This window comes from Heliangelus exortis, chromosome 20 (genome assembly GCF_036169615.1).
Source record: "Heliangelus exortis chromosome 20, bHelExo1.hap1, whole genome shotgun sequence".
NCBI lineage: Eukaryota > Metazoa > Chordata > Aves > Apodiformes > Trochilidae > Heliangelus > Heliangelus exortis.
Window position 1 is genome coordinate 2,634,515 of NC_092441.1, and position 27,734 is coordinate 2,662,248.

The following is a 27,734-nucleotide window of genomic DNA, read 5'->3' on the forward strand; positions in this document are numbered from 1 at the left end:
CCCTTGCCACACCCAGATCACGTGTAAGTGCCACACCCAGGCCACACCCCCTTGCCACACCCAGATCACGTGTAAGTGCCACACCCAGACCACACCCCTTGCCACACCCAGGCCCCGCCCCCTACTAGCGCCCCGAGGCGGCAGCCGCGCCGCTCCCTCGCTTCATGCAAATGAGCATGGGACGGCGGGCGCTGATTGGCTGCGACGCGCGGCTCTGGCGCCGCCCCCGGCCGGGAGAGGAGGCGGTGGCGGTGGCCGTGGCCGGGGGGGATCGTCCCGCAGGTGCTGCGGAGCGGGGCTGCCGCTCCTTCTGCCCGATCCGTCCTCATCGCTACCCGGTTCGGAACCATGACGATCACACGGCTGGATCAGGGCCAGCGGTACCGGCCTCGGATGGCCTTCCTGAAAAAGGTGAGGGCTGAGCAGCGCTAGGAACAGCTGCACGGTTCTGGCAGGCGCGGTGTCCGGGCGGGGTGATGCGGTGCGGTACCCGGGTGCTCCCGGGTTCATAGAATGCTGCTCAGCCACGGGGCACCTCTGGGGATGTCACCGAGGGATGACAGCCCCATCACCAGGTCTTGGGAGCCACAAACCTGTTGCAGAGCCCCGGGGATCCCATCTGGCTCCAGGATTCAGGGCTGAGGGGCAATCTGTGCTGAAGTCATGGAGGAAATGGAACTGGGATTTTGTTTATTTTTGTAGCTTGGCATCAGCAGAGTAATTCTCCTGACAACGTTTTCTCTCTTTCCCATCTTTTTTCCCCAAAGACGCCCCAAACTGTCTTTTCCCAGGAGAAAAATCAGCAGATGTGGTGCCAGACCACTCGGTTCAGCTCTGGGCCACGCTCAGTCCAGTGTGAAGCTCCCAGGGCTTCCACCTGATGGCTGCTTTCAGAGGATGTGTCGTGGCCAATTGTCTGCTCTCTGCCTCTTCCACTTTTTTTTGTTTTTTTTTCAGAAACGAGCGTATTTGTGACCAGAAACAGTTGAAGGAGTGGGAAGATGAATGCCTACACTTTTGGATGTGATGGGTAGTTTTGTAAAGCATTGGGTGTTCTTTTTTTTTTTTTCTTTTTTTTTTTTTTCTTTTTTTTTCTGTACCATTCATTCAAAAGTGTAGCTGGTTTTAGTACAACTGGTATCTGCAGATTTTAAAAAGCAGAATGCTAAGCTAGCTTTTCTCCCACCCACCTCCTGCCCCTGGCTTATCCTGTTGAGGGGTATTAGCTGAATTTCCAGTGACAAGTCCAGCCAGCCAGCTGCTGTTTGGGTTGTAGTCAGCTCTCCTGCAACACCCACCACCTGAGGAGGTTTCCAAGGGGGAAACAGAGCAGGTGCCAGGCATACAAGCACTGTACTTTTTGTGTTAGAAGAAGTAAGAAAGGTATTTTTCTTGGTGCTGTGCCTTTCAAGGTAAATTTGGCTGGGGAGCCCTGCTGGGGGAAATACTCTGGGCCAAAACCTGCACTGAGTAATGGGGTTGTGTGTGTGGGGTGCAGAATAACAACAACCAGCAGTAATGCTTTAGCTGCTCTGTAGGATGGGAAACACACCCAGGCCAATTCCCCCAAGCAATCCATCAATCCTCATCACCCCTCCTGCTTCCTCCTTTGGGAAGCATCCAGCATCCATGCTGAATCCATCCATGCTGAATCCATCCATGTTGGATCCACCCTCCTTCTCCAGAACCATGGGCACCCCATCAATCACTGCTCATTCACAGAGAGGACCCTCACCCTCCTAAAATGCAGTGATGTTTTGTTTTGCTTTGGTTTTTTTTTTGTTTTTTTTTTTTTCTTACCATTTGTGAGTTTGAGTTTTGCTTTGCACTCAGTGAACCCACTGCCTTCTTGTGATCAGATGGGCACAGACAGTTTTCCTGTTGCCTCCTCTGTGGCTTTCAGGGTGAGCTCACCTCCACGCAGAGATTCTGAAGGGAAACCTTGGTGGGGTTTGTGCATCCTGGTGTCCCTGCCCTTGAGGTGATCTCCCTCCAGAACCTGGCTCCTTTTAGCAGTCTTCTTGTTGATATTTAACCTCTCTGGGCACCTCCATCCATCAGCCAGCATCAGGAAGTGGCTTCTGGCTCTATAAAACTCAAACCAGACAGAACATCCCTGGCTGAAAGCTTGACAAGCTGGGTTAGAGCCCTCAGCAGGGTGAGGAAATATCCCCACTGTATTTTAACCAACCTTCCCCACCTCCCAGGGGGCTGGTGCTGGCAGCTCCTCATCCCCAGCACCCAGTAATCCCCAGAGTCATCCCTTAGGAGGAGAAGAAGAGGCAGGCTGAGGTTTGCTGTTTGCAGCCAGAGCAGCAGCCACCCCCCTGACAGCAGCTCCCTGGCTCATCTCACTTCTTTCTTTTTAATATTCATTTCTCCAACGACAAGAGGGAGCCCGGGGGGGTCTGAAGGCAACAAGAGGCTGGAGCTCTGTGCTGGCTGAAGAAAGGGAACATGCTGTGCTGGGAGGCTCTTTGGCTTTCTGAGCCAATTCTTCACTCTCTGCCTGCTTAAAACCCATCCTCAAGCCCACCAGGGACTGAACAGCAGCCCCAGGCTGTGCCACTTGTAGGGAACAAATCCTGCTGGGGGCTGATGGGACCTGTCTGGAGGTCCTGGCACTGGGGTGTGGAGGTGATGAGCAGCACAGTGTTTGCCCCCAGTATCCCTGTGGATATTTGGGATGGAGACAGTGAGTGACTTCCCCAGGATCTCCCCCCCTGTTTGCTTGCAGGGAACTGACTCCCAGTTTCCTAAATGGGTTCCCTGCTTGCTGGGCTGTTTGGCCCTGCCTTGTCTCACATGGGCATCTCCCCACACCCTGTCTTGATCTTGCAGAGGCCAAAATTGAGGCTTCAGTTAAAAGGCCTAAAAGAGTCTTCCTATTTCATCATTTTGGGCCTGGTTTTGCTGTTTTAAAATATTTTCTGTAAGCGTAATATAAAAATACTTGTGTGTAATTTTACCAGCCTTCCCCATCTCAGTATTAATTTGACACTGGCTTTAAAAGCAGTTGAAAATCCATTTTTACTGTCAAGCTCAGAGTGCATCCTGTCACTACAGGCTTAAATCCTCACTGGATTTGGCAAGACTTAGGAGCAAAGTCACTGTGGTGCCTGTGAAGACAATACCCTTTATTAGGCATGGGTGTCATCAAGTCCCAAGCATTAAACCCTCTAATCCTTGTTAAAAAGCTACAGCCTTGCCCCAAATGGATGTGCAGAGAGACCACATTGGTCCTGTTGGACTAGTTTGGGTTTAATATCTCTGGAAGCAGAACAGAAAAAGGGGAGCATCAGCTTTGTGGGAGGTGCTGTGATGACAATCTGAGGTGAGAGGAGAAGAAATGAGGAGCATGGCCAGAGAGTGTCTGAGTGGAGCATCCTGAGTGCAAGTAGGAGGCTTTTGCACGTTTAGGGTGGTGGGAGAGGAGGAACACACCCCTTAAAATCTCCATCTCTTAAATAAAAGAATAAATAAACCAAGATAACTGGGAACCCAAAATAAAAGCAGTCTGGCCCTGAGGGTGAGACTCATCCTGGGCATCATGATCTGAGTCTATAAACAAATCACCAGCATCCCTTGGGATTCCAAGGCAGGAGATGCTGCCAGAGAGCAGGGTGGCTGTGTGGATGGTGTCCCAGCTCCAAAGGGTCTTTCTTGGGCTTTGCTGCCCAGAGGGAGCTGATACCCCAAGTGGGTGGGTGCAACATCCACAGGAATGGCTGAAGTGTCCCTTGGGCACCTCCCTCCTGCCAGGGGGTTCTGTTTCTGGGTTTGCAGGCTGCTTTCCCACATGTGACTTCTGGTCCCTGCTCTGATCACTCCTTGGTCAGTTTTTCAAAGCCTTGGCTGGGGTGGTGGCTGTGTTTTCTCAAAGGACAGGCTGTTCTCATCTCCCCTGGGTTTGAGCTTCTTGCTCAGCCCTGCAGCAAAGTGGTGTGCTCTTCCTGTTGCTCCTCTTAAGTCCTGTCTGGTTATTATCTGCAGACCAAAAACCAGAACCTTTGCTGCTTGGTCTTCAGCCAAAATATTGCTTTTTTTCTTGGTGCATGGTGCAATATCTACGAGGCTGTGCACAGCTGGGGTATTTGTGCACTAGAAGGACAGACTTTATTCCCTCCTCCCTTTTTCTTTCTTATTGCCCCAGCAAACAGCCCACTGAGCCAGAGAAGAACATTTGTGGTGTGGCAGAGATTTCCTTTTATTTTTAGCTCATCTCTCATGGAGTGTTTACATCCTGTCCCTCCTCTGCTAACCCCCACTGTGGAAGGGAGTGACACTGAGTCAGTGCTGAAAGCTGACATGGTTTGGAGGTGGCATCTCTGATGATGCCATGGAAAAAGGGGATGTTTGGAGATGACTGTGGTCATTGCATCTGTTCCTGTGGCCAGGTGCTGCTCACCTCCCTGGGATGCTGCCCAGAGCTGGGGGTCCCTCCTGTCACCTCCTCTAAGATGTCCCCTCCTTGCCTTGCAGATTGAAGCACTTATGATGGAGATGCAGAGTCCAGACACGGGCATCAAGACTCAGACACAGGTTGTGATGATCACCAACATCCCCCACGCTGTGACAGGTGAGATCCTCACTGGGGGAAGGCACTGGATCAAGGAAGCTCATCAAGGAAAAGCTGTGTGTGGATCCCATGGCCATCCCATGCTCCCAGATATATCTGCCATACATCCTTTGACACATTCCTGCTCCCTTTAACTCATTCTCACTGCACTTCTAGCTCTTTGAATCAAAGACACAAAGCTTGATATGCTTTTAGCTCTCTCACATGAAGTTAGCTCAAGTAACCTTGCATCCTCTTAGGTGAATGGGTGCTTCAGCCTCCTGCTGTCTCCCTAGTGGGATCACAAAGAAGGATAAATATTAAAATCCACTTAAAATAGACACACTGAAGTCAGACAGAACTTCAGAAATGAACAACAATTAGTCTTCCTTTTCACACTTGCTGCTAATAATTATTTATCTTCACTATGCAGGAAAAGAACAAAATATTCAGCCCACTTCTCTGCCTCTAAATGACAGCTTTTCCTCCTTCAAGCAGGCTGAAGCAGCAGCAGATGGGGAGCTGTGCTGTGCCTGTTAGCTCCTTTCACAGGCCACTATCACTACCTCTCCTTCCCTCTTCTCCAAGCCTCCACAAAAGCTCTTGTCAGGATCCCCCAGCATAACTATTCCCACATACTGTACCAAAGTTTCCTCCTGGTCTTTTGCAGCACTCTGAAATTCAGAACAAAAACTCCCACTGAAACCAGTGAGCTTGCTCTGAGCAACTCAGGAGAAAACCTAGCCAGATAGATCACTTTTTCCCCACTGTCTTTGCTGAGCCCTGGAGGTCCTGAGTGTTGTTTGCCCCATTTAGTTATTTTATTTTTTTTTTAAATGAGGAAGCAGGGGCACTGAGATGAAATTGTTTGCCTGGGGGTCTCTCAGTCTGTGAGAAGGTCAGGAGAACTTGGACAACATCTGAAGCTTCCTACAAACCATATCCTGGCTTACAGAGCTGTCAGGCAGCTGGACCTGGTGGGGTGCTTTGCCTTGCAGTCAGTGAACAGTGCAGGCAGCACTGTAGAAAAGTTTCTGCTGTGCTGAAGATGCCACCTAGACCAAGGCAGGGGGAACAAGCACTTCTCTTGATGTCTGACCAGTCTCAAATACCACTTCCCAAAAGTCTGGGGCTAGATGTGGAAGGAAGATGCCTGATGGGTCTTATCCTCTTTGCGTGCTGTCTGCTTCATTCTGGTTCCTTAACCAGAACTGCTACAAGTTTCCTCTTGCAGAAGTCATAAATTCTACTTCTGATAGACAAGGGAGTTCCAGTCTCCCTGCATGGCAGGCAGCACCCTCTGGATGATGATTATTTTTAGTCACAGCTACACTGGTCAGCTCCTGGGTGCTGCAAAAGAGACTGATTGATGTTTAGTGAGGGTGTGGTGAAGGCATTAGAGCAGTGGACACAGATCCACCAAAGAGAGCTTTGCCCTTCACCTGCAGGAAGCTAACTAGTTAAATTTTGTAAAGTGGCTGACAACAGAAAAAGGAAATAAACTTCCATGTTAAGTGCTCACCTTTGGGGGAAAATGCTTACAAGGAGCTGTCTAGAAATGAGTGATGAGATAATCCTTTAATTTCATCTATTTCAGGAAGCAGGCAGTAGGATAAGAGCTCTGAGCCCCTATTAGAAAGTTAAGTCAGCACTGCAATGTCAGGAAAGGTCAACACCTCAATCTGCAATCCTAGGGGAGGTTTGGAGGAAACCCCTCACTCTCCCCCTGCCCTGCAACATAAAACTAAAACTGCTGGAGGTTCATGGCCACACCTGCCAAAAAAAACTAAGAAAGGTGAAGTGTTTGTGAATGCAGAAACCATGCTTCCCTTTGATATGTCCTGTTACCACTGCTGCTTGGATCTGAGCCTTGGAAATCCCTTCTGCACTGGGAGTCCTGTCTCTTCAAGGACTCCAGAGGCCCCATCACTTCTCTCTTACTAAAACTGAGATGTGACCAAGCTCTGTGAATCTGGAGATGCTTCACAGTGAATCTTGCAAAGCAGACTGGTGCAGAACAAGGAGCACTTCACCTTCCCTGGCTCTTCAAGCTGTTGCACTGCTTAAGTCCTTTCTAAGCCAATGATGAGGGTTTAAGTGTTGTGCTTCTTCCAGAGGTCACTGCCTGCCTTGAGCTCTCTCTGACAGAGGCTGATGGTCAGGAAAAAGCCTGAATGTCAGCATGGCCCCTGAGAGGTGGCAGTGGGTTTCATCACTCCTTCTCTTGCCTGGTACATTTAAAGCAGATTTGCAAGGCAGGAGGGGTTTGTACCCTGGGTGGGCTCCAGAGCACAGTGAGAGGTGTGGATTGGAGGATTCACCTTTGTCCCATGGATTTTGGCACACTCCCAGTTCATTTTCTTTGTGTTCCAGGTAATGATATAATGCAGTGGATTCTCCAGCGCCTGCAGATCACTCAGGAAGGTGGGTAAAAGTGCAACAATGGAGCTTTTTGCACCTTTGAATTGTTAAACTTTAGGATCTCCACAGTCCAAACCTCGTTGATAAATTCATCTCACTTTGAAATTCCAGTGCAGTGTTTTTGTGCAATCAAAACATCTGCCTCTTCCATTTCCAGAGGCACTCCACCTGGGGGACCTGTTTGTCAAATATGGATACATCTACCCTCTCCAGGAGCCAAAGAATCTCACCCTTAGACCAGATGGCAGCCTGTACAGGTTCCAAGTGAGTTGCACCTTGTATAAAAGCACTGAGAAGCAGATCACTACTTTTAAAATGAAGCAGCAGGGGCAATTGATCAGGAGGGGCAATTGCTCAGGAGGTGGAGTCATGAGAGCACCCTGTGTGGCTGTGCTGATTGTTCAGTGTGCAGGAAGAAGGAGGAAGGGATCCACAGAGAAGTCTCAGGCCAGTTCCCCCAGTTCTCTATGTCACATTATAGTTTACAGGGAAACTGGGACACTTCCTTCAACTAAATTACTGCACTTGTTCAAATTAGCTTTGTTTTCTTTCAAACGTGTGCCTTAAAGTAGCAGGTGGAATTTATGGTGGAAAACAGAATGATCTGGGGAGTCTGAGTACACAAAAATCACTGTAATAATGGGAGCTGGCACACACCTAAGGAGCTGAGGCTCCCAGTATGGCCCAGGAGGTTTCCTCCCCTGCCAGTGCAGATGGTGCTGGGAGTTCAAGGCTATTGTGCACTCACGAGAGGCTTCTTTTTCTGCAGACCCCCTATTTCTGGCCTGTGCAGAGCTTGCCTGCTGATGACACAGATTATGGTAAGAGAGGTGCAATCCTGGATGTTTGTGCATGCAGTCCTGCTTCACCCTTTTGCTTCATCTTTTTGTGCTGTGTGTCCACAAGCCATGACCAGCCCATGTTTGTCCCTTCCTACTGTTTCATGAATAATTCTCAGTAAAGCTGAAATCAGGGAATGCTTTGGACCTGATGAGAGAAAGTGCTGAAGCTTTTCTTATGTTCCACTAAGACCCATCAGACTGGAACACATCTGAAATATTCTGCTGGGTAAAGAAAGCTTTAAGTGCAAGGTTAGATTTCCCTGAATATTTCTGGATCTGAGCCCAAGACTGTCATCCTGTAGATCTGGATCAAGCCCTTTCTTTCTATAATGCACAGAGGCTCCCAGAATGTCCTGATGGCTCTTTCCATATCAAATTTTTTGCTGCCTTTTAAATGCTTCTTATGGTAGGACTGGTCATGAAACTTGTGCTGAGAAGCTTGGTTTGCTTCTGTGGGCTGTGCAGTTCACAAAATTGTTTCCACCAAGATTGTCCTCTCATGGCTTTTATCTGCATAATGCTGTAGATCTTCTGGAGAAATAAAAAAAAGCCCGTTTTAGATTGGAATGTTGTTACTAGAACTTGTAATAAAACATTGCCCTTGTTTGGAAAACATCGTGGTCATAATCACATCAACATCTTAAAGACTTGGTTCAGTGTCCTTTGACCAAGGAAGCCCTGGCTGAATTCCCAAAGGAGTGGCTGCTGGCAGGAGGCACACACTGCCCATTCTGCATGGCTCTTCCCAGCCTGGGCACTGGCTCAGGAAGCATCAGTGACAAAGTGAAAGCACCAAGTTAATTTTTCTTCTGTGAGCTTTTGTGAGCTTGGAGCTTATGGCCAGGAAGATACTGGGACAAAGATTGCTGTGGTTGTCATGTGGGTAAATTTTTAATTATTCTTGGGTCTGTTGGTCTGGGTGTAAGTGAATGTTTGTTTGCTTCTCCCTCCACAGCAATTTACCTAGCAAAGAAGAACATTAAGAGGAAAGGGATTTTAGAGGAGTATGAAAAGGTAAGGAGATGTTGTACTTGTTCCACTGCAAGCCCCTCATTTGGTGTAGCTTTAGCTTTAGCCCATCTGTTGCTAAAAACTGGAATGTGGCAAAAAAATCACCTCCTCAGTACCATGAGGTGTTACTCCAGCAGTGTAAAAAGTCAAAATTTTGGAAGTGAGAAAGTGGCCAGTACAGGAAAATACTCTGGTCAGTTATAATTTGAGTGGGGATAATTGCTCTCCTTGAGGTGGTATTTTTGAACTGTTGCAATTTGTGTAATTACATTCAGAACAATCCAAATTTCATGGCTTGGTTGCCAGCCTGGCCCAGATGAGTTATGAAGAGTCAAGAACCCCCTTGCACGGGAGAGCCTTTTCCAGGATTTTCATGCTAACTGCTTTTTTTCTTTTTATTCCAGGAACATTACAACATGCTCAATCAAAAAATAAACTACAAGTGGGATTTTATTATCATGCAGGCCAAGGAGCAGTATAAGTGAGTTGACTTCTTTGCATCATCAGGGGGGGGATGAGAGGAGGCAGAGCTTCACTCTCTTGGTAAATTTCAGTTTAAACCCATACACTGCAGCTTTAAAATAAAAATGCCTCTCAGGATTGTGAAACAAACCTGCCTTTCCATTCAGCTGGGGCTTCCTCCACTGAACAAGTGAACTTGGTTCACTTCACACTTTGTGAGTGAAGATTTCAGATGTTTTTAAATGGCTTCACTGCTCTCAAAGCCCACTGCACCTGCCTCTCTTTCCCTGCCTGGCATCTGTGTGCCAAAGATGGGGACCTGGTGTGGTTTGTGAGAGCAGGAGCTGGGTGCCTTTCCTCTGCAACTGATTTTTGTAAGTGTGCAAGGGGAGGTTTTGATTTTGCCCCTGGTGTGACTCCCTGCAGAAGCTGGGGGCTGCACCCCCTCATTAGAGATGTCTGCTTGGAGCTCAGGGTTGTCCCTGAGCATCTGTGGCTCAGGGCACTGGATGTGGGACCTCTCCTTGGTCTGGTTCAGTTGGTTTTTTCCACGTGTCTCACAGCTGAGCTGAATGAAGAAGCAGTAAATGTTCCCAGCAGGGACTTCTGAAGAAAACTCTCAAGTCCATAATTAGGCACTCAGCCAAAATTATTTTAGGAGCTGAATCCTTCAACTTCCCAAGGAAAGTTAGTGCAGAAAGGATCTTTCCTACTTCTGTGGATTCCTCCTACCTTTTCTTTACCTCCCAGCACAGCAGGCACTGCCTCTGCTGCTGAGCAGTGTTTCTGTCTTCACTGGGCTGGCAGCCAAGGCATCAGAATGCAGCTCATCAGATAAGTGTCTCATTAAACATGAGACTGTTGTTCTTGTAAATTGAGGTCAGACTTGGGTGAAAAGATGCCAGGCAGAGTTTTAAAGTTGGATACCCAGCCTGTGTCTCAACTGGTAGATGAAACACGTCTGAGGCTGTCTGATGGTGCTGCTGGGGCAGACTGGTGCAGAACAGTCCACATCCACCCTCTTAACCACAGCAGGGTGGCCAAATGCACCCAGCCCCTGGGGAATGCTCTCTTGCCCATGCTGAGTCCCAAAATTGTGCCCAGAACTTGCCTGGGAAAGAATGAGTTGGTGCAAGCCCAAACCACGCTGGTGCTTTTTCTGGGTAATAGTAGAGGTGATCTGGGGTTTAATGCCTGGGAACACTGCTTGGCCCCATTTCCAAATAATTTCTGTGAGAAATGCCCCTCTTTGCTGCAAGACAGAGATGAGATGTGTTTGGGATGTACCTCTGCAGGGCAGTCCTGAGGTGCTGCACGTCCATCAGAGGTGGGTAAACACAGAGCAGCAGGACTGACCACAAGTTATTAGTGGTAGATCCTAACAAAGGGCTGTCTGTCTAATCAAAAGAGGATGTGCCTGAGCTCAGGAAGATGATGATTTCTCAAAAGCTACAGTCATGTGTGGCCATGTGAAGAGCATGATCTGCAGTTCAGAATTAACCAGGGGGAGGTGTGGTCAGGAGGCTGCATCAGAGCATCTCCCTGGCAGGCTGGGACCCACGGGGCAGGGGAGGCTGGGGTTGTGCTCCCTTTCTCATCCCACTGGTTTTAGGAGAGCAAAAAATTCATTCATTCCTCTGGTAGGGTTAAATTCTTGAATTCTTGGCTTTTCAGGGCAGGGAAGGAACGGAATAAGGCAGACAGGTATGCCCTGGACTGCCAGGAGAGAGCCTACTGGCTTGTCAACAGAACTCCTGTAAGTAGAAGATGTGGTTTGAGTGCCCTCCCTGCATCTGCCTGGGACAAACTTCCCCCCACTGAGGGGTATTTGTGTGAGCCACCAACTTTTAAAACAGATGAGTTAAAAAGTCATTGATGTTGCTTGTTCATAACAGCCTGGCATGACAGACACCCTGGAGTATGGGATAGATCGGGCAACGGATCCCAATGAAAATAAGGTAAACCAGGTGAGACAGGTTTGGGTTTTGTTTTGTTTTGTTTTGTTTTGTTTTGTTTTGTTTTGTTTTGTTTTGTTTTTTCACACACCTACTGAATTTGTTTGGGAGGATCCAGACAATGTCCCTGGGATTGTGGGTTTTTTGGACACCGCAGGCTGAGCAGCTCAGCTCAGCCATCACAGCCAAACAGGCCAGAAGTTGAAGCTGTCTCCTTGTCCAGGGGTGGAGCCCTCAAAATAGGCTTTGGCAGTGTCTTTTGGCTTGAAAATACTTTGTCAGCTTTGTTGCCACACCAGTTAGAGTGAATGTTTAGCTACAGGACATGTTTTCTCTGCTGGTGAGGCTGAATTAAGGAATCCTCTACCTCCAGGTAGTTGCTGCTGCTTTTTCATTAGTGCTGAATGGACTGGGGGGGGGGGGGTTGGGGTGTCAAGGATCAGGGGAAAGATCCAGGTTTAAAATAAAATGGCAGAATAGCCCCAAAAGGGTAATGTGTGGCAAGAAGATGGAGAAGTTGGTGTGGTGGATAGAAGACACAAAATGTTGCTTAAAAATGCATCCTGTATAGCAAGGCCATAAAAAAAAAAAAAGAATAAATGAATGGACACCATGGAAGCTGTAGCTGGGTGGGACTGGTTCAGAGTCCTCAATAAGACAAATGCAGTCAGTGGGTGAGGAGCTGGAGCTGCTCTGCTCTTTCTCCTTTTCATCAGTCCTCTTAAGCACTCTTGCATTTGTGAATTTAGTGGTGTTCATTTGGAAGTAAAGTCAAAGTGTCTCTCAGCAATTAAATGCAAATGTTACTGTGATCACACTGACTGTATTCCCACAAATTCTCATTTTTGTAACAGCCTTTAAACATCTCAACAGCTAGAGGCAGAATAATTGCTTTGGCCAGCTCTGTTCTGTTGCTATAGTGACTGAAAATGAGCAAAACGTAGGATGAGGTGGATTTTATTTTTTCATGCTGTAAGTAGTAGCTGCTGAAAACCTTTTTTTAAGAGAAGAAGAGTGGGGGAAAGGGAGAGGGATGGAAAAGAGGAATAAGCCAACTTCTCACCCACTCTTTTACAGCTTGCATGTGAAGAGATTTGAGGTTTGCAAATGATCTGCAAGCCTGTAGCCAGCTGCCAGCTGCTTAGGAGCCCAGAGGAAGTGAGCTGAGGGATCTCTGTTTGGTTTCCACCCTGGCCATGAGAGAGATGATCAGTTCCCCCTGGCAGCAGACACCCCAAGGAGGGCATGAGACATAGGACATCAGCTTTTGGGTGACTTCCCTGCCTCTCTCCTTTGAACTGGTCTCTGAGCTGTGCCTCCTTTTGCTCTTTTTTTTTTTTTTTCTTCTTTTCTTCCTCTTCTTTTTTTTTTCTTCTCGTCTTTTTTTTCCTTTTTTTCTCTTCCTTTTTTTCTTTTTTTTCCTCTTCTTTTTTTTCTTTTTTTACTCTTATTTTTTTCTCTTCTTTTATTTTTCTTTTTTTCTCTTCTTTTTTTCTTTTTTTTCCCCCTCTTCTTTTTTCTTTTTTTCTTCTTCTTTTTTCTCTTCTTTTTTTTTTCTTTTTTTCTCTTCTTTTTTCTTTTTTTACTCTTCTTTTTTTTCTCTTCTTGTTTTTTTCTTTCTTTCTCTTCTTTTTTTTTCCTCTTCTTTTTTCTTTTTTCTTCTTCTTTTTTCTCTTCTTTTTTTTTTCTTTTTTTCTCTTCTTTTTTTCTTTCTTTCTTTCTCTTCTTTTTTTTTCTTTTTTTCTCTTATTTCTTTCTTTTTTCTCTTCTTTTTTTTCTTTTTTTCTCTTCTTTTTTTTCTCTTCTTTTTTTTTTTTCTTTTTTTTTCTCCCTTTTTTTCTTCTTTTTTTTTTTTTCTTTTTTTTTGGGTAGCTCCCCTTTTTTAGTTGCTCCTTTTTTGCTTTTAAAAGAGCAGTTGACCATACACTAGACAGCCAAAAGCCCACCTAGAGCCACCTTTGGACTACCAGCCTTTTTTAAAAATTATTTTTAAATACTCTCACAAAAAATGTGTGGCTCAACAGCCTCTGGTGAGCAGAAAGGATGGCCCAAGCTCTGCTGGTAAAAGCTGAATTTTTATTGTGCAGTTTTATTGATGCTTGCAGTGGGCTCAGCCTCTGGCTCTGACATAGGTGAAACGATGAGAGTGGAAAATGAGGGCATGAATCTACTGCCCATTTATTTGATTCCTGTCCATGTTCCCACTCAGTCTGTCTTCACTTTGTTGGCCAGTTAGTTTTCTTTTATCTTGACAGCTGAGAAAGAAAATATTCCTGGTGATAATTAATTCCTGACATCAGGATGACTTCTTTGAAGCTGGTATTGACACGAACATCTCTCTTTCTCTTGCCTCAGACCCTTTGGTGGGCTGCTCCCTCCCTAATTGATAATGACCTCTGGGGATAAACAGAGGCTTTTATTCCTCACCCATGAGCATCCCTCCCCCTTGTAATGAGTCAGGAGTTGCAGTTCAGCAGGAGGAATCAGGCAGAAGTAGCCATCCAGTGAGCAGCTAATTAAGGTTTGCTTTAGCCTTTTGTTACCCAGGTCTCAAGCTCAGGATCCAGCCTCACTGCTTAGGGAGTTACCAGGCAACTGCCCAAGCAGGTACACACTGAGCTTCTGCCTTTTCTTGGAGCCAGAGAGGCTTTGTGAAAAGTGCTTTAGCTTAGCCAAAAATCACTGGGATGCATTTTGGGGACTTTGGAATGAAAGGGCCTGGCTTGTTGTACAGATCAGCCACAGATTGTTCTAGTTATTGCTGGCCTTTAATTTCTGAAGCCTCTGTCAGTTTGGCTGCCTGAGAAACTTGTAACTTCTGCTGCATCCATCACATCTTCTGAAACAGCAGAGTCAGAAGCAGAGAAACAAGACAGGGGAAAACCAGCAACTGGGAGGAAACTGGGCATGTGAACTGATCTGATTCCCAGCTGTTGGGCTGGAAGCTCCAGCACCCTGGCCATGCAGGTTGGGATGATTTTCTCTTAGACTCAGACTTTGTCTCTGGTGTGCAGGGCTCCCAGCTGGCTGTGTGCAGGGAAAGGCTCAGGTCTGCACCTGAGAAGAGGTGTTTGTGTGTGCAGAAACAGAGCTGTGTGCCTGCTGGGCTGCTCTTGGCTTCCACAGTGTGGGAGAGGCAGTGCTGCTGGGGCTTTGCAGCAAAGGAGCTGCAGAAGGAATCATAGAATAGAATCCTAGAATTGGCTGGGTTGGAAGGGACCTCAGAGATCATCAAGTCCAACCCTTGCTCCACTCCCCCCGTGGTTCCCAGCCCATGGCACTGAGTGCCACATCCAGGCTCTTTTGAAATATCTCCAGGGATGGAGAATCCACCCCTTCCCTGGGCAGCCCATTCCAATGCTTAAGGAGCTGCAGAAGGATCTGCTCCCTGCTCATCCTCACATCTTGCCAAGCTGCCTGCATGGACAGAGAGCAGCACAGCCTTCAGGGTTGAGTGCAAGCAGGATTTGCTGTGCCCTGCTCCAAAATGAGCTCTGGATAAGAGTTGCCTGTGCTTGTTCTCCAGTCCAAGCTCCAAAGCTGTTGTCCAGATGTTCATGGCCTCTGCAAACCCTGAATGGTGGCCAGGCCAGCCAGAACATAATGACCATCATCTCCACAGTGTGGTCAGGAAGCCCCACACTGAGAGCAGAGCAGAGAAGATCCATGTGAATGATTTGCTGGCAATGAGATGTCCCAACTCCTGTAGGAGTTTGTGGCTTCAGCCATCTCATCAGGTCCTGGCTGGCTCCCAGCTGAGTTTTGCAGCCACTGCCTGCACAGATGGGGAGAGCTCAGCTGGTGACAGCAGGGTGTGACCAGGCTGTGCAAGGTGTGCAAGAGCTGCTGTGTGTGTCTGGGTGAGGAAGCACTGGCCTGGGACTGACCTGAGCTCTTTCACTCATTGCCATTTGGGTGTGACAGGGCAGGGGAGTTTATCCCCTGTAATTGCACTAAGTCACTCCTTAAGGGCATTGCAAAATAATCTCATTAGAGGAACTTTTTTGTCCCAGATAAGGGGTGGGTGGCACAGGGCACTTCAGCATTGCTGCTGGCAGTAGCAGAGGAGAAGGATGCTGGGGGTGTCTGGCAGTGATAAAAGGGACACAGAGTTTTCCAGGGTCCCCCGTGGCAGCAGCAAAGCTGGAATCTGGTGATGGGAACACTGTGGGAGGAAGGGAAATGAAATGATGCACATCAAATAGCTGATCCTCCCCAGTTACTGTGAATGTGAGAACTGGGAAGGGCTCAGCATAGCCAGCACCTGCTGGCTCAGCAGAGTGTTCAGCACTGGGCTCCTCCTTGGTTCCACTCCAGTTTTCTTTATTTGCAGACATGGCACAAGCTTTGATTTTCACTCACCCACGTATAGTTGTTCTATTGTGACAGCATTTTAATTCATGCCTTTCTTGCTCTATATAACATTTCACTTACTCTGTTCTTTTTTTCTCTCCCCCCAGCTGTTTGTATCATGTTTGTGTGGTGTGCTGCCCACCTCTAAGACCCCTGTAGAGGATAACACAACTTTACTATCAAGTGAGATGTCTTCAAGCCAGCATCTGCCTCTTCTTGCTGCAGGCCTGTTCAAGGCACCCACTTGACAAAACAGAGGAAGAAATGAGGGGCCTTTTAAAACCATCTAACAGTGATTTGAATGTGTTGATTTTCCTGAAGTTGCCACTGAAGTTCCTTTACAAGCTGGCACTTGTAAATCTGCTGGGGCCTGGTTTGTACCTCAGGTTCCCCAAGGAGACAGTGAACTCCTGTTGTGCAGGAAATAGCTGGCCTGAAACAGGAACAAAGTTCCCTAAAGAGGACAGACACCTCTAGGACAGTAAATGCAGTGAGTTTCTCTGCACAAGCAGATGAATTATAATTTTTTTTTTTTTTTGCCACAGTCTAGCTGTAACTATGATGACACTGGAGAAATGGGGGCTTTGAATCAGCAATGGAGGCTGCACAGCCCATGTTGCCCAAAAGCTTTTTCCTCTCCCTGATGTGTCAGCCCTTACCCCCTGGCACACAGCTCCTTGTGTGTGGCCAAGCAGAGCATCACTGCTTGTGTAGCTCCTCTTTGCTTTCCTCTCTGTCCCTGCTGAGGTTATGTGCACTGCAGCTGGTCAGAGCTACATATTTCCAGCAGAAAAAGCTTTTTCCCCTTGCAATGCCACAGTGAGGATTTCTGTTAGTGCTGCACTGCCCAGGCTGGGGTTGTTTGGGGCTGGATTTTGTGGCAATGCTGTACAGCTTGGCTGATGTGCTGCATGGCTGGTTCCTGCTGCTGAAATGGTGAGTCTGCCCTCTCCAAACCAACCAAGTTGCAGCAAAATAGGCATCTTTTTCTTCCATCTGGGGAACAGTTTCTCCCTCCTGGGCAACACGAGCGATGATCACTTTTTAAAGGCAAAAAAAGTGTCCCCATGATGGTCTCCTCCCAATGCAGCTCTAGAAGAGCCTCTTGCCCTTCCCAAAATAAGGGCACCTCAGGGTGCAGGTCCTCTGGTGGGGGAAGCAGGCTGCCTGTGGCATTCCATCCCTCATCTCTCACAAAGTGCACTTCCCCAAGGCACTCTGTTGGACCCGTGTCTGCCACAGGGCTAGTTTGATAGAATAATTATGATATGCATTATTTTGCTGGTTAAAATGGGAGATGAAGCACTGAAACACTGCATAAAGCCTTTAAAGGCTTGCTGGGAACACCCCTGACTTAGCCTGTCTTTTTCTTTCTCCCTCCTCAAGTTTATTTCACACAAAGTAACTGTGCTTCAAAGGAAGCTGTGTGAATAAACAGCCTGCAGTTAATTTCTTGCCTTCAATTGTGGATGACATGTAACATAGTCTGAGTTATTCAAATCACAACGTAAGCACCCTCTGCACAGCAGATACTGCTTCTGAGGCTTTTAATTGTGGTGTTTATATTTTGCAATGTGTTGGTTCCTGTCTCCTTTAGCTAATATTGAATGATCTAATCTGTGTCTCGTAAACGAATCTATTTTAGCTCCATTAGAATAACCCCTTAATTGAAGGCATACAGGCAGGCTGTGATGGAAGAAGCAATGCTAAACAGTAAATACAGCTAATGGAATGATTTTCTGTGTGTGGATCCTCTTAGCTTTGATGATACCCTGATTAGCTGAGCTGCTGTGTTTGATTTTTAATTGTAATAAGAATTAATTGGAGAGCTCTGCACAACGGCAGCTCTGCAATGGGGTTTTCATGTCTCAGAAAAAAAAAAAAAAGGTGAGGAAAAACACCTATCCCAATTTAATGGGTTTTGATGTGTTTTTTTTTTTTTATTATTTATTATTATTTTACAGAAAAAAACTATGGATGTTTATCGGAGAGAGGTGAGTGTTCCTACTTACACCTCTGGGTGTTCATCCAGGGTGTGTTCCTTCCATCAGACCCCAAGCCCCCTTTGCAGGGGATGAGCAGGTTTAAAAGGACCTGGGTTTGGCTGGCAGAGTCTCTGCCCCGTGGAGTTTTTGGTCAATGTGTTTCCAGGACATTCCTTGCCTCTGCACCTCCCACGACAGGCAGGCAGCAGCTCTCCCAGTGATGGGAAGGCTCAAGCAAGGACCAGACAGACATCAAGGCTAAAATCCAATAGATCAGAATTAGTGGTAGGAGATACATCCAGTGGCGCCAGCACAGAGACAGCCAAGGATCAATGCTAATTACATGCTAAATCATCCAGCACATTTGTAGGTGCCTAGAATGGGAGCTATTATTCAAGTTTTATATAGCACGGGGAGTGCTTTTTAATTACTTGCACATTGCAAAATGCTCTTCTGACATTTGCAATAAGCTCAGTGGAAACAGACCTTTTACTGAGGCAGTTTAGGGATTCTCTGCTTCCTTGGGCATCCAGTAATTAGGGAAGAAGGAGTTAGTGCTGTAGTTAGCCTTACTACCTGGGAGAGGGCATGCTTGAGGTCCAGGCAGAGAAGACCTTGTCTTGCTGTCTCCCTGCTCCTAACCATGGATGTGTCTGATCCCTTTCAGATCATGTACTACCAGCAGTCCATAAAGAAGCCCAGAGTGAAATCTTCTGTCTCTATCGGAGGGTAAGTCCTGATTTCCTTCTTGTCCACACATTAATTAGTCTTCAGCACTTATCTTCTAATGAGATGATGAAGCTATCTGCTCTGGCACCTGGTGACTCAGCCCAATCCATGTGGTGGCCACACAGGAGCTTGTTTGTGCTGTCTGGGCTGTGTTGCCTGGGCCAGGAGGCACAAGGCAGAGGAGGGACTGGAGTCCCAGTCACGTTGAAGAGCTGAGGAGAGCTTTGCAATCCATGTCTGCAGAATAATGCCAGCCTCTCAGCTGAGATTCCCTCTGAAACAGAGATGTTCAGGCTGGCCAGGGCTGGATCCTGGGATGCAGCACAACTCTGTAGCTTGGAAAAGCATCTGTGTGGAGGCTGCTCTGTGAGGGTGCAGCAGTGTGTCTGTCCTGTGCCCTCTGCCTGTGCAGGAGGAGGAACCAGGGCAGACAAACAAACTGACCCTCCTGTCCCTGGTCCCCATTAAAGCTTCTTGCTTGTATGATGATGCTCAGCAGAAGGCAGCAGAGCTGGGGAAGTCTCTGGTTATTTTCTGTTATGAAGAATGTCCAAGCAATTAATTAGCAGTTCCTCCTCCCCACGGGAGACTTTCCTGCCCAGATTCTTGATGAAGCCAGTGAAGTGCAAAGGCCCCAGTCCTCCCATTACCCACTGGTGTTTTCCTCAGGCATTTCTCACCTGCATTCCCATGTGCTCCCAGTTGCCTGGAGGCACAGTCTACCCCAGCAGTCTGTATTCCATAGACATTGCCTCCTGGAGATTCACACCCAGCCTGAGATAAACAAAGTGCTCAGGCCTGTTCCCTGGGAGAAAGCAGTGCTGGATGATTGAAATAGGAGGAAGAGTGCAGTGTCCTGTCTTCTGAGAACATCTTGCAAGGCACCAGCATTCTGCTCATTCTGTCACTGACTCCCCAGCCTCAGTTTTCCAATCCATGGGCTGGAACTGGGGGCACCTGAGTATCTTCCAGGAATTTTCTGGTGCTTAACTGCTTGGCAATGGAATTTTTCACACAGAAGTCCTACTTTTCTGATGGATAATGGACAAAAAAATCCTCAGGAAATTTGGAACTCCATCTCAGCTGGAGGATTGTTACTGATGAGGATGAGAGCAACAAGTAGATGCTGTGCATACACCAGATCTTTGCATTGATTTAGAAGGAGCTGCAAAGCACTGATCATTAAAAGGACACAGCAGTGTTCCCCCAGTTGACAGGTTGAGATTTGTAGCTTGATTAGAATATATAGATTGGAGTGAATTATGCAGGTGCTGAATGCCTTGGCATTTCCAGTAAGAAGATAGGATCAAGCACTTTGGTGCCAAGGCTGTGGTCTGCTTTGTGCAGGAGGAGCATTGGATAATTGCAGGATCTGTGCCAAGGTGCCCGTTAGCAACGGGTCCTTGGACAGTGCACTCACAGCTTTGAGCATATGAAAGCAGTTTGGCCTGGAAGGAATTTTAAATGCAGAAACCAGATGATTTTTTTTTTTTTTTTCACAAGAATAAAAAAAGGAGGAGAAAGCTAAAATTCCAGGACATTAGTGAAATCGGTTGTAATTACAAGTCTGGCCAACTTAGAAGGTAGGAGAAGTGCTTGTCTGGTTCCTGCAAGGATAGAGACATTTTTCCTTTGTGCCAAGCCCTGAGAGCCATTTGCAGAGGAATGAGCTGGGTGGTAGGTGAGGAGGAAAGGAGAAGCTGAGCCCTCAGCACTCCCACACCTCAGCCTGGGCTCTCCCACACCCCGTGGGAAGGCTGTGGAACCTTTTCTGCTTTCCTCTTCTCTGGCACTTTTCTCACTGTAAACAGAGAACCATTAAGGTTGGAAGAGACTTCTAAGGTCATCAAATTCAACCATCAACTGCCATGTGTGGCAGGCTCTGGCCTCTGCCAATTGCTGGAGGAGACAGAAGCTCTTTGGGGCTTAGTTCCACTTCCTTGGAGCTGAGAGGCAAAAGGAGGTGATGGAAGAGAGCCTGATATCTTCCTGCACTTGAGCTGACAAAATCACTGCTTTGGAAGACAATGAGATTACTGTTAGGGAAGTGAAAAAGATTAACATAACTAATTAATATTTTTTTTCTAGTAAAGCAGGGGCCACGTTACAGATCCCTGTGGTGATAGACCTGCACCTCTGAAGATCTCTAAAATCTGTGCAGGCATTTATTTGTCTCTAATGGGGTTGGCTGCTATTCTGCCTGCAAAGTAATATTTTGATTTTGTTGGATTTACTTGCAGGCTTGTGAAGTACAGTGAGCAGTTCCTCTCCAATGATCCTTTTGTGTCTGGATGTCTCCCCAGCAACCCCTGGATAACAGATGACCCTGAGTTCTGGGATCTCAATGCAAAGCTGTATGTATTTGTATTTTTTCCCAACTCGTGGTTTACATTGGCCTTTATGCTGAGAGAAATCCAAAAAGGGAAACCCTGGTTTCCTCATGCTATCTGGTTTCTCATCATGAACAGGGAAGCTTTCCCTCTCTGACACAGCTTGGCCATGATAAAGAAACTGTTTCTGGGAAATACTCCGTGCTGAACTTCCAGCATTAACTCCTTCAGGAGGAGCATCCTTAACATTTCAGAAATTCCTGAACTGGTGATGGCAGTGAGCACTTCTGGAGCTCCATCCCCTCTCTGAGGTCTCCTCTGGCTTTCCATTCAGACTATTTGCTAATTATCCAGTGCCATCTCTGGGCTTGAAGCATACAGCATATTACTGATTCTCATTAGAGCTCAGCAATCTTGTTAGAGTGATAATATCCCATTAAGTAGCCCCAAAAGGCACTTTCTCAGAATGTCTTTATAAGAAGCCAGTGATTTCTCCAGAAGACTGAGTCAAACCCCCAGCAGAGCTGCCCAGTCACTGTGAGAGCAGCACAAATCCCAGATAAATCCCCATCCCCCTGTGCACCAAGTTGTTCCATTGCAGCTCCCTTAGCTGACTTCAGGAGCAATTTTCAGCATTCTGGGAAACACTGAGCAGTCTCTTGGCATTCCAGCAAAGGGCATTTTGGTTCTAATCCATCAACCAGTTCGATGGGGCCTACCTGAAACTGTTTGTTCGCAACCTGTGCAGGGTGGAAATCCCCACCAGGATGCGTGTGGAGCGTTGGGCTTTCAACTTCAGCGAGCTGATCCGGGACCCCAAAGGTCGGCAGAACTTCCAGCTCTTCCTGAAGAAGGAGTTCAGTGGTAGGTCTGCTGAGTCTCTCTCCCTCCCCAGGCCACCCCCTCGCACAGCTGAGGCAGAGCAGGGGGGGAAATCTCTGCTTTTGCAGGGCTCGATTTCCCCCAGGGAAGGGAGAAGTGGGTTTGGTGGCAGTGGCTGACAGGCAGTGCATGCGGTACCATCTAGTGGCACAGGATGCAAAATACAGAGCAGGGCACCACCCAGCAAGGTGGAATTGGCTGGGAACTCTTTTCCTCCTTCAGATCCAATGGGTAAGAATTGGAAGGACTGAACTGGGCCAGGAGATATTGAGTCAAACCAATTCCGGTTAGGAGTTAATAAATGGGCTTGTGTTTGGCTCAGTGTTGCTCTCTGCTGACTGTGTCCTTGCTGTGCAGGAGAGAATCTGGGCTTCTGGGAAGCCTGTGAGGATCTCAAGTATGGAGACCAATCCAAGGTCAAAGAAAAAGCAGAAGAAATTTACAAGTGAGTGTGATAATTTTACATCCTCGAAGTACACGAGTTCCACCTCCTTTTTCTACACGTTGCCATTCTTTAAATGATTTATTCCTGAGGCTTTTTGTTTGCAAGCTGTCATCAAAATGTGGCTTTCCTATTTCCCCACGTAGGAAAGGAGCTTTTGAAGATGAAAGCCTAAGCATTTTTTTATTATATAGTTGCTTTTCCACTATTCCCCTCTATTCTGTTCTCCACTATTACCTTTAGCTCTTTGTGTGTAATTCTGTAGAGGTGTGGAATAGCAAATATCTTGGGGGTGCCAGGAGGGGAGTGGAGAGACCCTTTTTGATTGCAGTGGGTTTAAAATGTAGTTCATGTTGTGTTAACAGTGCAAGGGGAAGTGACTTCAGGTAGAACTGTTGAAGAGGAGATTGACTGCTGAAGATCAGGACAGCAGGATGGAGTGGGGAGCTGAAGGAACTTTCCCTCTCAAGCCTAGACAGAGGGATCCCCAGGAATTCCCAGCTGTTGATGCCACTGTTGCTTCCTCCTCCTTCCTTGCAGGCTCTTCCTGGCTCCAGGAGCAAGGCGTTGGATTAACATTGATGGGACAACAATGGGAATCACAGTCAGAGGCCTCAAGCACCCTCATCGTTATGTTTTAGATGCTGCTCAGACCCACATTTACATGCTGATGAAAAAGGTTTGGTGTTTATTTCCAAAGCCTTAGGGGGACTGTAGTTCTCTGGGCCTTCCCATGCCTTTGTGTGCTATCAGCTGGCACTTTCAAGTGGCCTTTGTTTGAAAAATCTCTCATATTTGCTGACTTAAAAAAAAGCACTAGGTTGGGCTTTTGTGTTTTGCTGCTTCTCCTTCCCTCTGAGGCAGATGTCCCCGAGGTGGTGGAGGTCAGGTGTCTGCTACAAGTCCTACTTTCTTTCTAACACCAGTTTTGTCACCAGCTCATTCTTCAAAGCTTGAAGAAATCTTTTACCTTGGTCTGGACAGGTATTCCTGTCAGAGGGCTGCCAGAATCCAAGTGGATTTCTGCTGTTGATGAGAAAGGTGGCAGCAGCTGTGGTGTGACTCCATGGGTTTTGTACAAAGAGCATAACCAGACATGCCCCACCTTGAGTTCTACTGAGTTTTTTCTCACATATTTCTGTTGATGGACACCTTTTTTTAGGTCTGACTGATGCTGCAGGCTGGTATCAGCATACAGTATGTCATGGTACCATGGTGACCACAAAGAACCCATCACTCCTCCATCATCATTCCATAGGAATGGTACAAAATACACTTGGTAGGAAGGACCATTATGGGCCAGACCATCACCTAATGCAAACTGACACAGAGCAGCAGAACTACACTGATTTTCACAAGCTGCTGAAAAGTTTGCCTCCTGAAATATGAGCACCTCACCTGGGCTAAGTTCAGTTCAGACCTTTTGGTCTGGATCTCACCTGGGAAGTTTTCTTGTGAGATGGAAAATCCTGGGAATTTAGCACCGAGATGAAAGGGGATTGGTTTAAATAGCTACATTTGCCTGAAAGATGCAAAGTCCCTTGGGCTGCTGGGGGAGATTATCCAGTTCCCAGCCTCCCTGGCTCCTGAGCCAGCTGTATTTGGTGGTGATTTTAATGAGGGTGTTTGCAGCCCATAACTACCAGTTCCTCTCTTTGCTCCTGGTAGGACTCCTATGGCCGCTATTTGAAGTCTCCAGTGTACAAGGAAATGCTGGCCAAGGCCATTGTGCCACAAGAGACTGTCAAAAAAAGGCAAGTGAAACTGGATGTCTCTGGGGGCTTTGTTTCTCCTGTTGTAGCAAGAGTAGAAAAAGGCTGAGTTGCAGCAAATTTGCTCGGATTTAGATGTTTGCTGAATTAAATACAATTTTTCAGTAAAAAGCTGCCTTACTTTTAGACTGGTGGTGCTGTTTATTTGTGAGCCTTCTGGAAGTGCCTTGTGTGCAGCCAGAAACAACTTGGTGATTGTTCAGCTGCCTTGTCTGTTGGGTCTGTTTGGAAAGGCTGGGATTGTTGAATTCATCAGGGCTCCTTTCCTGGAAGGAGAGAGAGAGAGAGCATTATGTACAGGGCATGGGAAAACTCCTGCCCACAAAACACTGGCTGCCAGAGATGACACAGAGCCAACACAGGGTTCTCCATGGGGTCTGCCTGGACAAATCCCCTGGGAAAAGAAGGTGAGAGGCAACCAGGTGAGAGCAAGCAGCATCTTACCTGGGAGTGACTGTTGGCACGAGGTAGATGGCCTTAGAAAGGGCAGGCTTGCAATGGCTTTTTTTCAGACTAAGATAAAGGTTGCTTAGCACATTTTTGACATTTGAACTGCAGTTTCTTCTTCAAGCTGTCTTTGCAATCTCAGAGCCAGACTGGGTGGTGTGACTTCTCTCTGTTCCTCTTCCACTTGCCAAGCTAGCAAATGAGAAAGAGGAATCAAGGATTTTCACACTCTGGTTTCATCCAACGCCCATTTCAAGTCGGTGGAAAAAAACCCTTCTGCTGACTTGCTTGGGGTTTGGTTAATTTTTCCCTGGGGTTTGGTTAGTTTTTTCCCTGAACCACATGTCCCAGGGTCACTGGCAGATGCTGTCTGACCTCTGGTGACTACCTTTGTGTTCTGGAGGCACAATTCTGAGCACCCTGGGGGAGCTAGAGAGCTCCTACCTCATCCAGAGCTTAACACTTGTTCCCAGGGCTGCTGGCCATGGCTTTGCTGAAGCAGGCAGTGGGTGTTTTTTGAGCGTGTCACAGACACCAGAAACAGCCAGACTGGTGCCTATCTTGTGCTTAATTTAGGACACTAGAAAAAGTTCCACCGATGGCAACTGTTTGCATTTACACTGAGTGTTTTTTATGTGCAAATGCTTACAAGAAAAGGATTAACACCCTGGCCATATCCTGGCCCTGGAGCTCCTCATGAGGACCAGGACCGAGTCTGACTTGATGCTTTTAGCAGTTCTGTAGCTGCTGTGTGACACTGAGTCACCAAGTCCTGCTTTGAACCACCTCATCCACATTTGTGCTTCCTCGTGGTGTGGGTGACAGTGGCTCTGTGTCTGAGCTTGCCCTCCTGCTAAGTTTGCTGACCATGGATGAGGTTTTTGGTGCCTTTCTGCTTTTCAGTAATGCTCTGCTCCTTTCCCTCCCTCTCCAACCAGCTCGGGTTTCCCCTTCGGACGCCGTCACCTCCCCTCCAGCCCCAGCCCCGTCATCCTGAGGCAGCAGGAGGAAGAAGCCAAAGCCAGAGAAGCTGCCACGACCGTGGACATCACGCAGGTCATGAGCAAGCTGGATCGCAGGAGCCAGCTCAAGAAGGAAGAACCTCCTCCCAAGTAGGCTCTGAGCCCTGCAGGGCAGAGCGCAGGGAAAAGACAAGGCGAGGCTGGTGGTGTTGAGCTTCGTCTCCCCTTCCTGAAGGTGTCAGTGCTGCTTTAGATTTTCCCAGCTCGGCTCTGCCAACAGCCTGCTTCCCGCACCTTTGTTTCCATGGCTTCTGGAGCAGCAGATGTCACTTCCCAGGCATCTCAGGCATGAGAATGCTGCCGGAGCCAGGCTGCTGGCTGTGCCGGACTCGGGGTGTAGGATGCTGTCTGGGCTGCTGCCTCTCCCTGCCTCCTGCTCCTCCAGGAGGAAGGATGGCACAAGGCTGGAGAAAGCTCTGCTGTGCCAGTCCTTTGGGTTGAAATCAGCCTTCCTGGGAGCAGAGATTGGATGACCTGGCAGGGAGCAGGGGGAGGTGGCCCACCTCAGAGTGTGTCCGAGCTGGTGTCCATCCTCTCCAGGGAATGTACACCCTCCCAGGGGATGCATCCTGGGCACCCAACCCCCCCCTGAGGGGAGTCCTTGAAGGATCCTGCACCTCTTAGCCAGGGCACTGGAGCCACAGACAGAAGAGCAGGGCTGGCTTCTTGTGAAAAGTGTAGGGTGAGTGTTTCTGAAGGTTTAGTTGACCCACTGAACTTCAGTGACATTCCCAAGTCCTCCCTGGCATGTTGGAAGTGACCAGGGGAATGCTCTGCTCTTCCCTGTGGCTCCCCTGCAGGATGAGCAAGGTGTGCAGGTGTAGAGAGCTGGCTCACAAGAGAGCCTGAGAGAAGCAGCTGTGGCTCTGTGTTTCTTTCACTGAATCCTTCCTGACTCTTGTCTTGTCTTTTTCCTGCTCTTCTATTTTCAGTTGTTAAAAAAAAAACAAGAAACAACCCTAACTGGAGGGAGTTCCAGTTGTCACTGGCTTGTAGCCCAGAGGCCAGGAAGAACCAGGGTAGAGGTGTTAAAAACTGATTTCAGCTTTTAGTTGTTGGGTTTTTTTGTTGGTTTTGTTTGTTAGTTGTTTTGTTTTGTTTTGCTTTTTTCATTTGCTCTGTCTTTTTTTGCTCTTTAGAATGAGAGAACTTAAAATACTAAGTTAGTGCAAAGAGTTCAGGGAGATTCCAGACTTTGCTGGGAAACCCCAGCATCTCTGGACCTGGCCAGTGCTTACCAGAAGTGGGAGGATTTCTGCTAAGCTCAGTAAAGGGAATTGAGGGGGCAGAAAAGCTTCACTGTTTGTTAAATGTAGGGGAAGCAGAGGGGCTGGGTGGGAAGCACTGAGGCCTGGGAAGCTCCTCTCTGGTTTGTGTTTTTCATCCTTTTTTCCTACTGGAATGATTTCACAGGAAATGAGAGATGGGGAAAGCTGGGGGTGAGTGGGAGTCCTCAGACCAGTCCCTGGTGAACAGGGAGGTGGTGAAGCAATAACTGTGACCCAGAGAGCTTTGAAAAGAGCTTCTTGCCCTCCCTGTGCTTGTTATCAGAGCTCAGGATCAGGGCTACCTGGGCTGATCTGGATCACTGCAGGGCTCCTGTCTGTCACTTGGCAGCTGAGCCAGGGAGATGTCTGTGACCTCTGTGAACCTGCTGGTGATAAACCTTCTCAGAGGAATTGAAACCAATTTGCCCAAGTCTTTTGCTCTGATGTCAAGGTTTACTTTCTAAGTTTCTGTTCTTATTCCCAGTGGAAGCAATTGCAGATTTTGCAATTCCATAAGGGTGGGCAGGCACAGATGGTAATTTTTTTCATTTCTGCTTACAACCACAAGGTTTTTTTCCTGTGAGATACTAAGCACTGCCAGAGTACCTTGACATAAGGGCACTGAAGGATACTCAGGAACTTGGCAGGATTGGTCCAGAGCTGCTTGGATGTGATGAGCTCTACAGTCTCTTCAGTTTGGATAACGTGGAGCACTGAGCATGTTGGGATTGCCAGGATGCAGGAACATGTGGGAGATCAAGTCAGAGTATAAATAATAAATAACAAATCTATGTTCCAGTCAGTCCCTCTGATTCCACTGTTTTGTCTGCAGCTTTGCTTTCTATGTTGTCTCTCCCCTATCCCTTTCTCTTGATTTTTTTCATCATCTCATCTTTGCATCACTCTACCCCTGACATGGGCTGCATGCTCTGGAGTCACTGTGCTTGTGAAACACCAGTCCTACACTTGCAGGCAGCAGCTGGCTCTGTTCTGCTTAGAGGCTGAATAATCTGGCATGTCCAGAGTGCCCATGTCCTCAGTCCCTTGATGTGCAGTCTCTGCAGAGGAAGGTTGCCTGGTACAAAGTGTGACCACAGTACAAACTGAACTTTGTGCCAGCCAAGAAATTGTTTGTTTCCATTGGAAATCAGAGCAATATGTTGTTTCATTTCTTGGCCATCGCTTCCACGCATTCATCTGTCTAATAAAAATAAATTTAGAAAATGAAAAAAGAACTGAGTTCATCCTTCTCTGT

At 47.4% G+C, this 27,734-nt stretch overlaps 1 protein-coding gene and 1 long non-coding RNA gene across 4 annotated transcripts; one reads left to right on the plus strand and one right to left on the minus strand.

Moving 5' to 3' along the window:
- Positions 1–60: 60 nt before the first annotated feature.
- RGS9 (regulator of G protein signaling 9) lies at positions 61–27,714 on the plus strand. Of its 3 annotated transcripts, XM_071763851.1 has the most exons (18): positions 320–411; positions 958–1,030; positions 4,483–4,579; positions 6,932–6,982; positions 7,137–7,243; positions 7,749–7,800; positions 8,777–8,835; positions 9,237–9,313; positions 10,969–11,050; positions 11,190–11,252; positions 17,567–17,596; positions 18,255–18,316; positions 20,557–20,670; positions 21,395–21,510; positions 21,886–21,973; positions 22,511–22,649; positions 23,639–23,724; positions 25,128–27,714. In XM_071763851.1, the coding sequence occupies exons 3-18, from the start codon at positions 4,495–4,497 to the stop codon at positions 25,303–25,305; spliced, it is 1,389 nt and encodes a 462-aa protein (XP_071619952.1). In that variant the 5' UTR covers positions 320–411; positions 958–1,030; positions 4,483–4,494; the 3' UTR covers positions 25,306–27,714. The 3 variants fall into 3 exon arrangements, with proteins under 3 accessions (XP_071619951.1, XP_071619950.1, XP_071619952.1); XM_071763849.1 differs by lacking the exon at positions 958–1,030 and having other exon boundaries at positions 63–411; XM_071763850.1 differs by lacking the exons at positions 958–1,030; positions 23,639–23,724 and having other exon boundaries at positions 61–411.
- LOC139805442 (uncharacterized) lies at positions 13,323–13,832 on the minus strand. Its single transcript, XR_011729810.1, has 2 exons — positions 13,677–13,832; positions 13,323–13,504 (listed from the first exon to the last, which is right to left on the minus strand). It is a non-coding gene; the product is annotated as an uncharacterized lncRNA (long non-coding RNA).
- Positions 27,715–27,734: the final 20 nt, after the last annotated feature.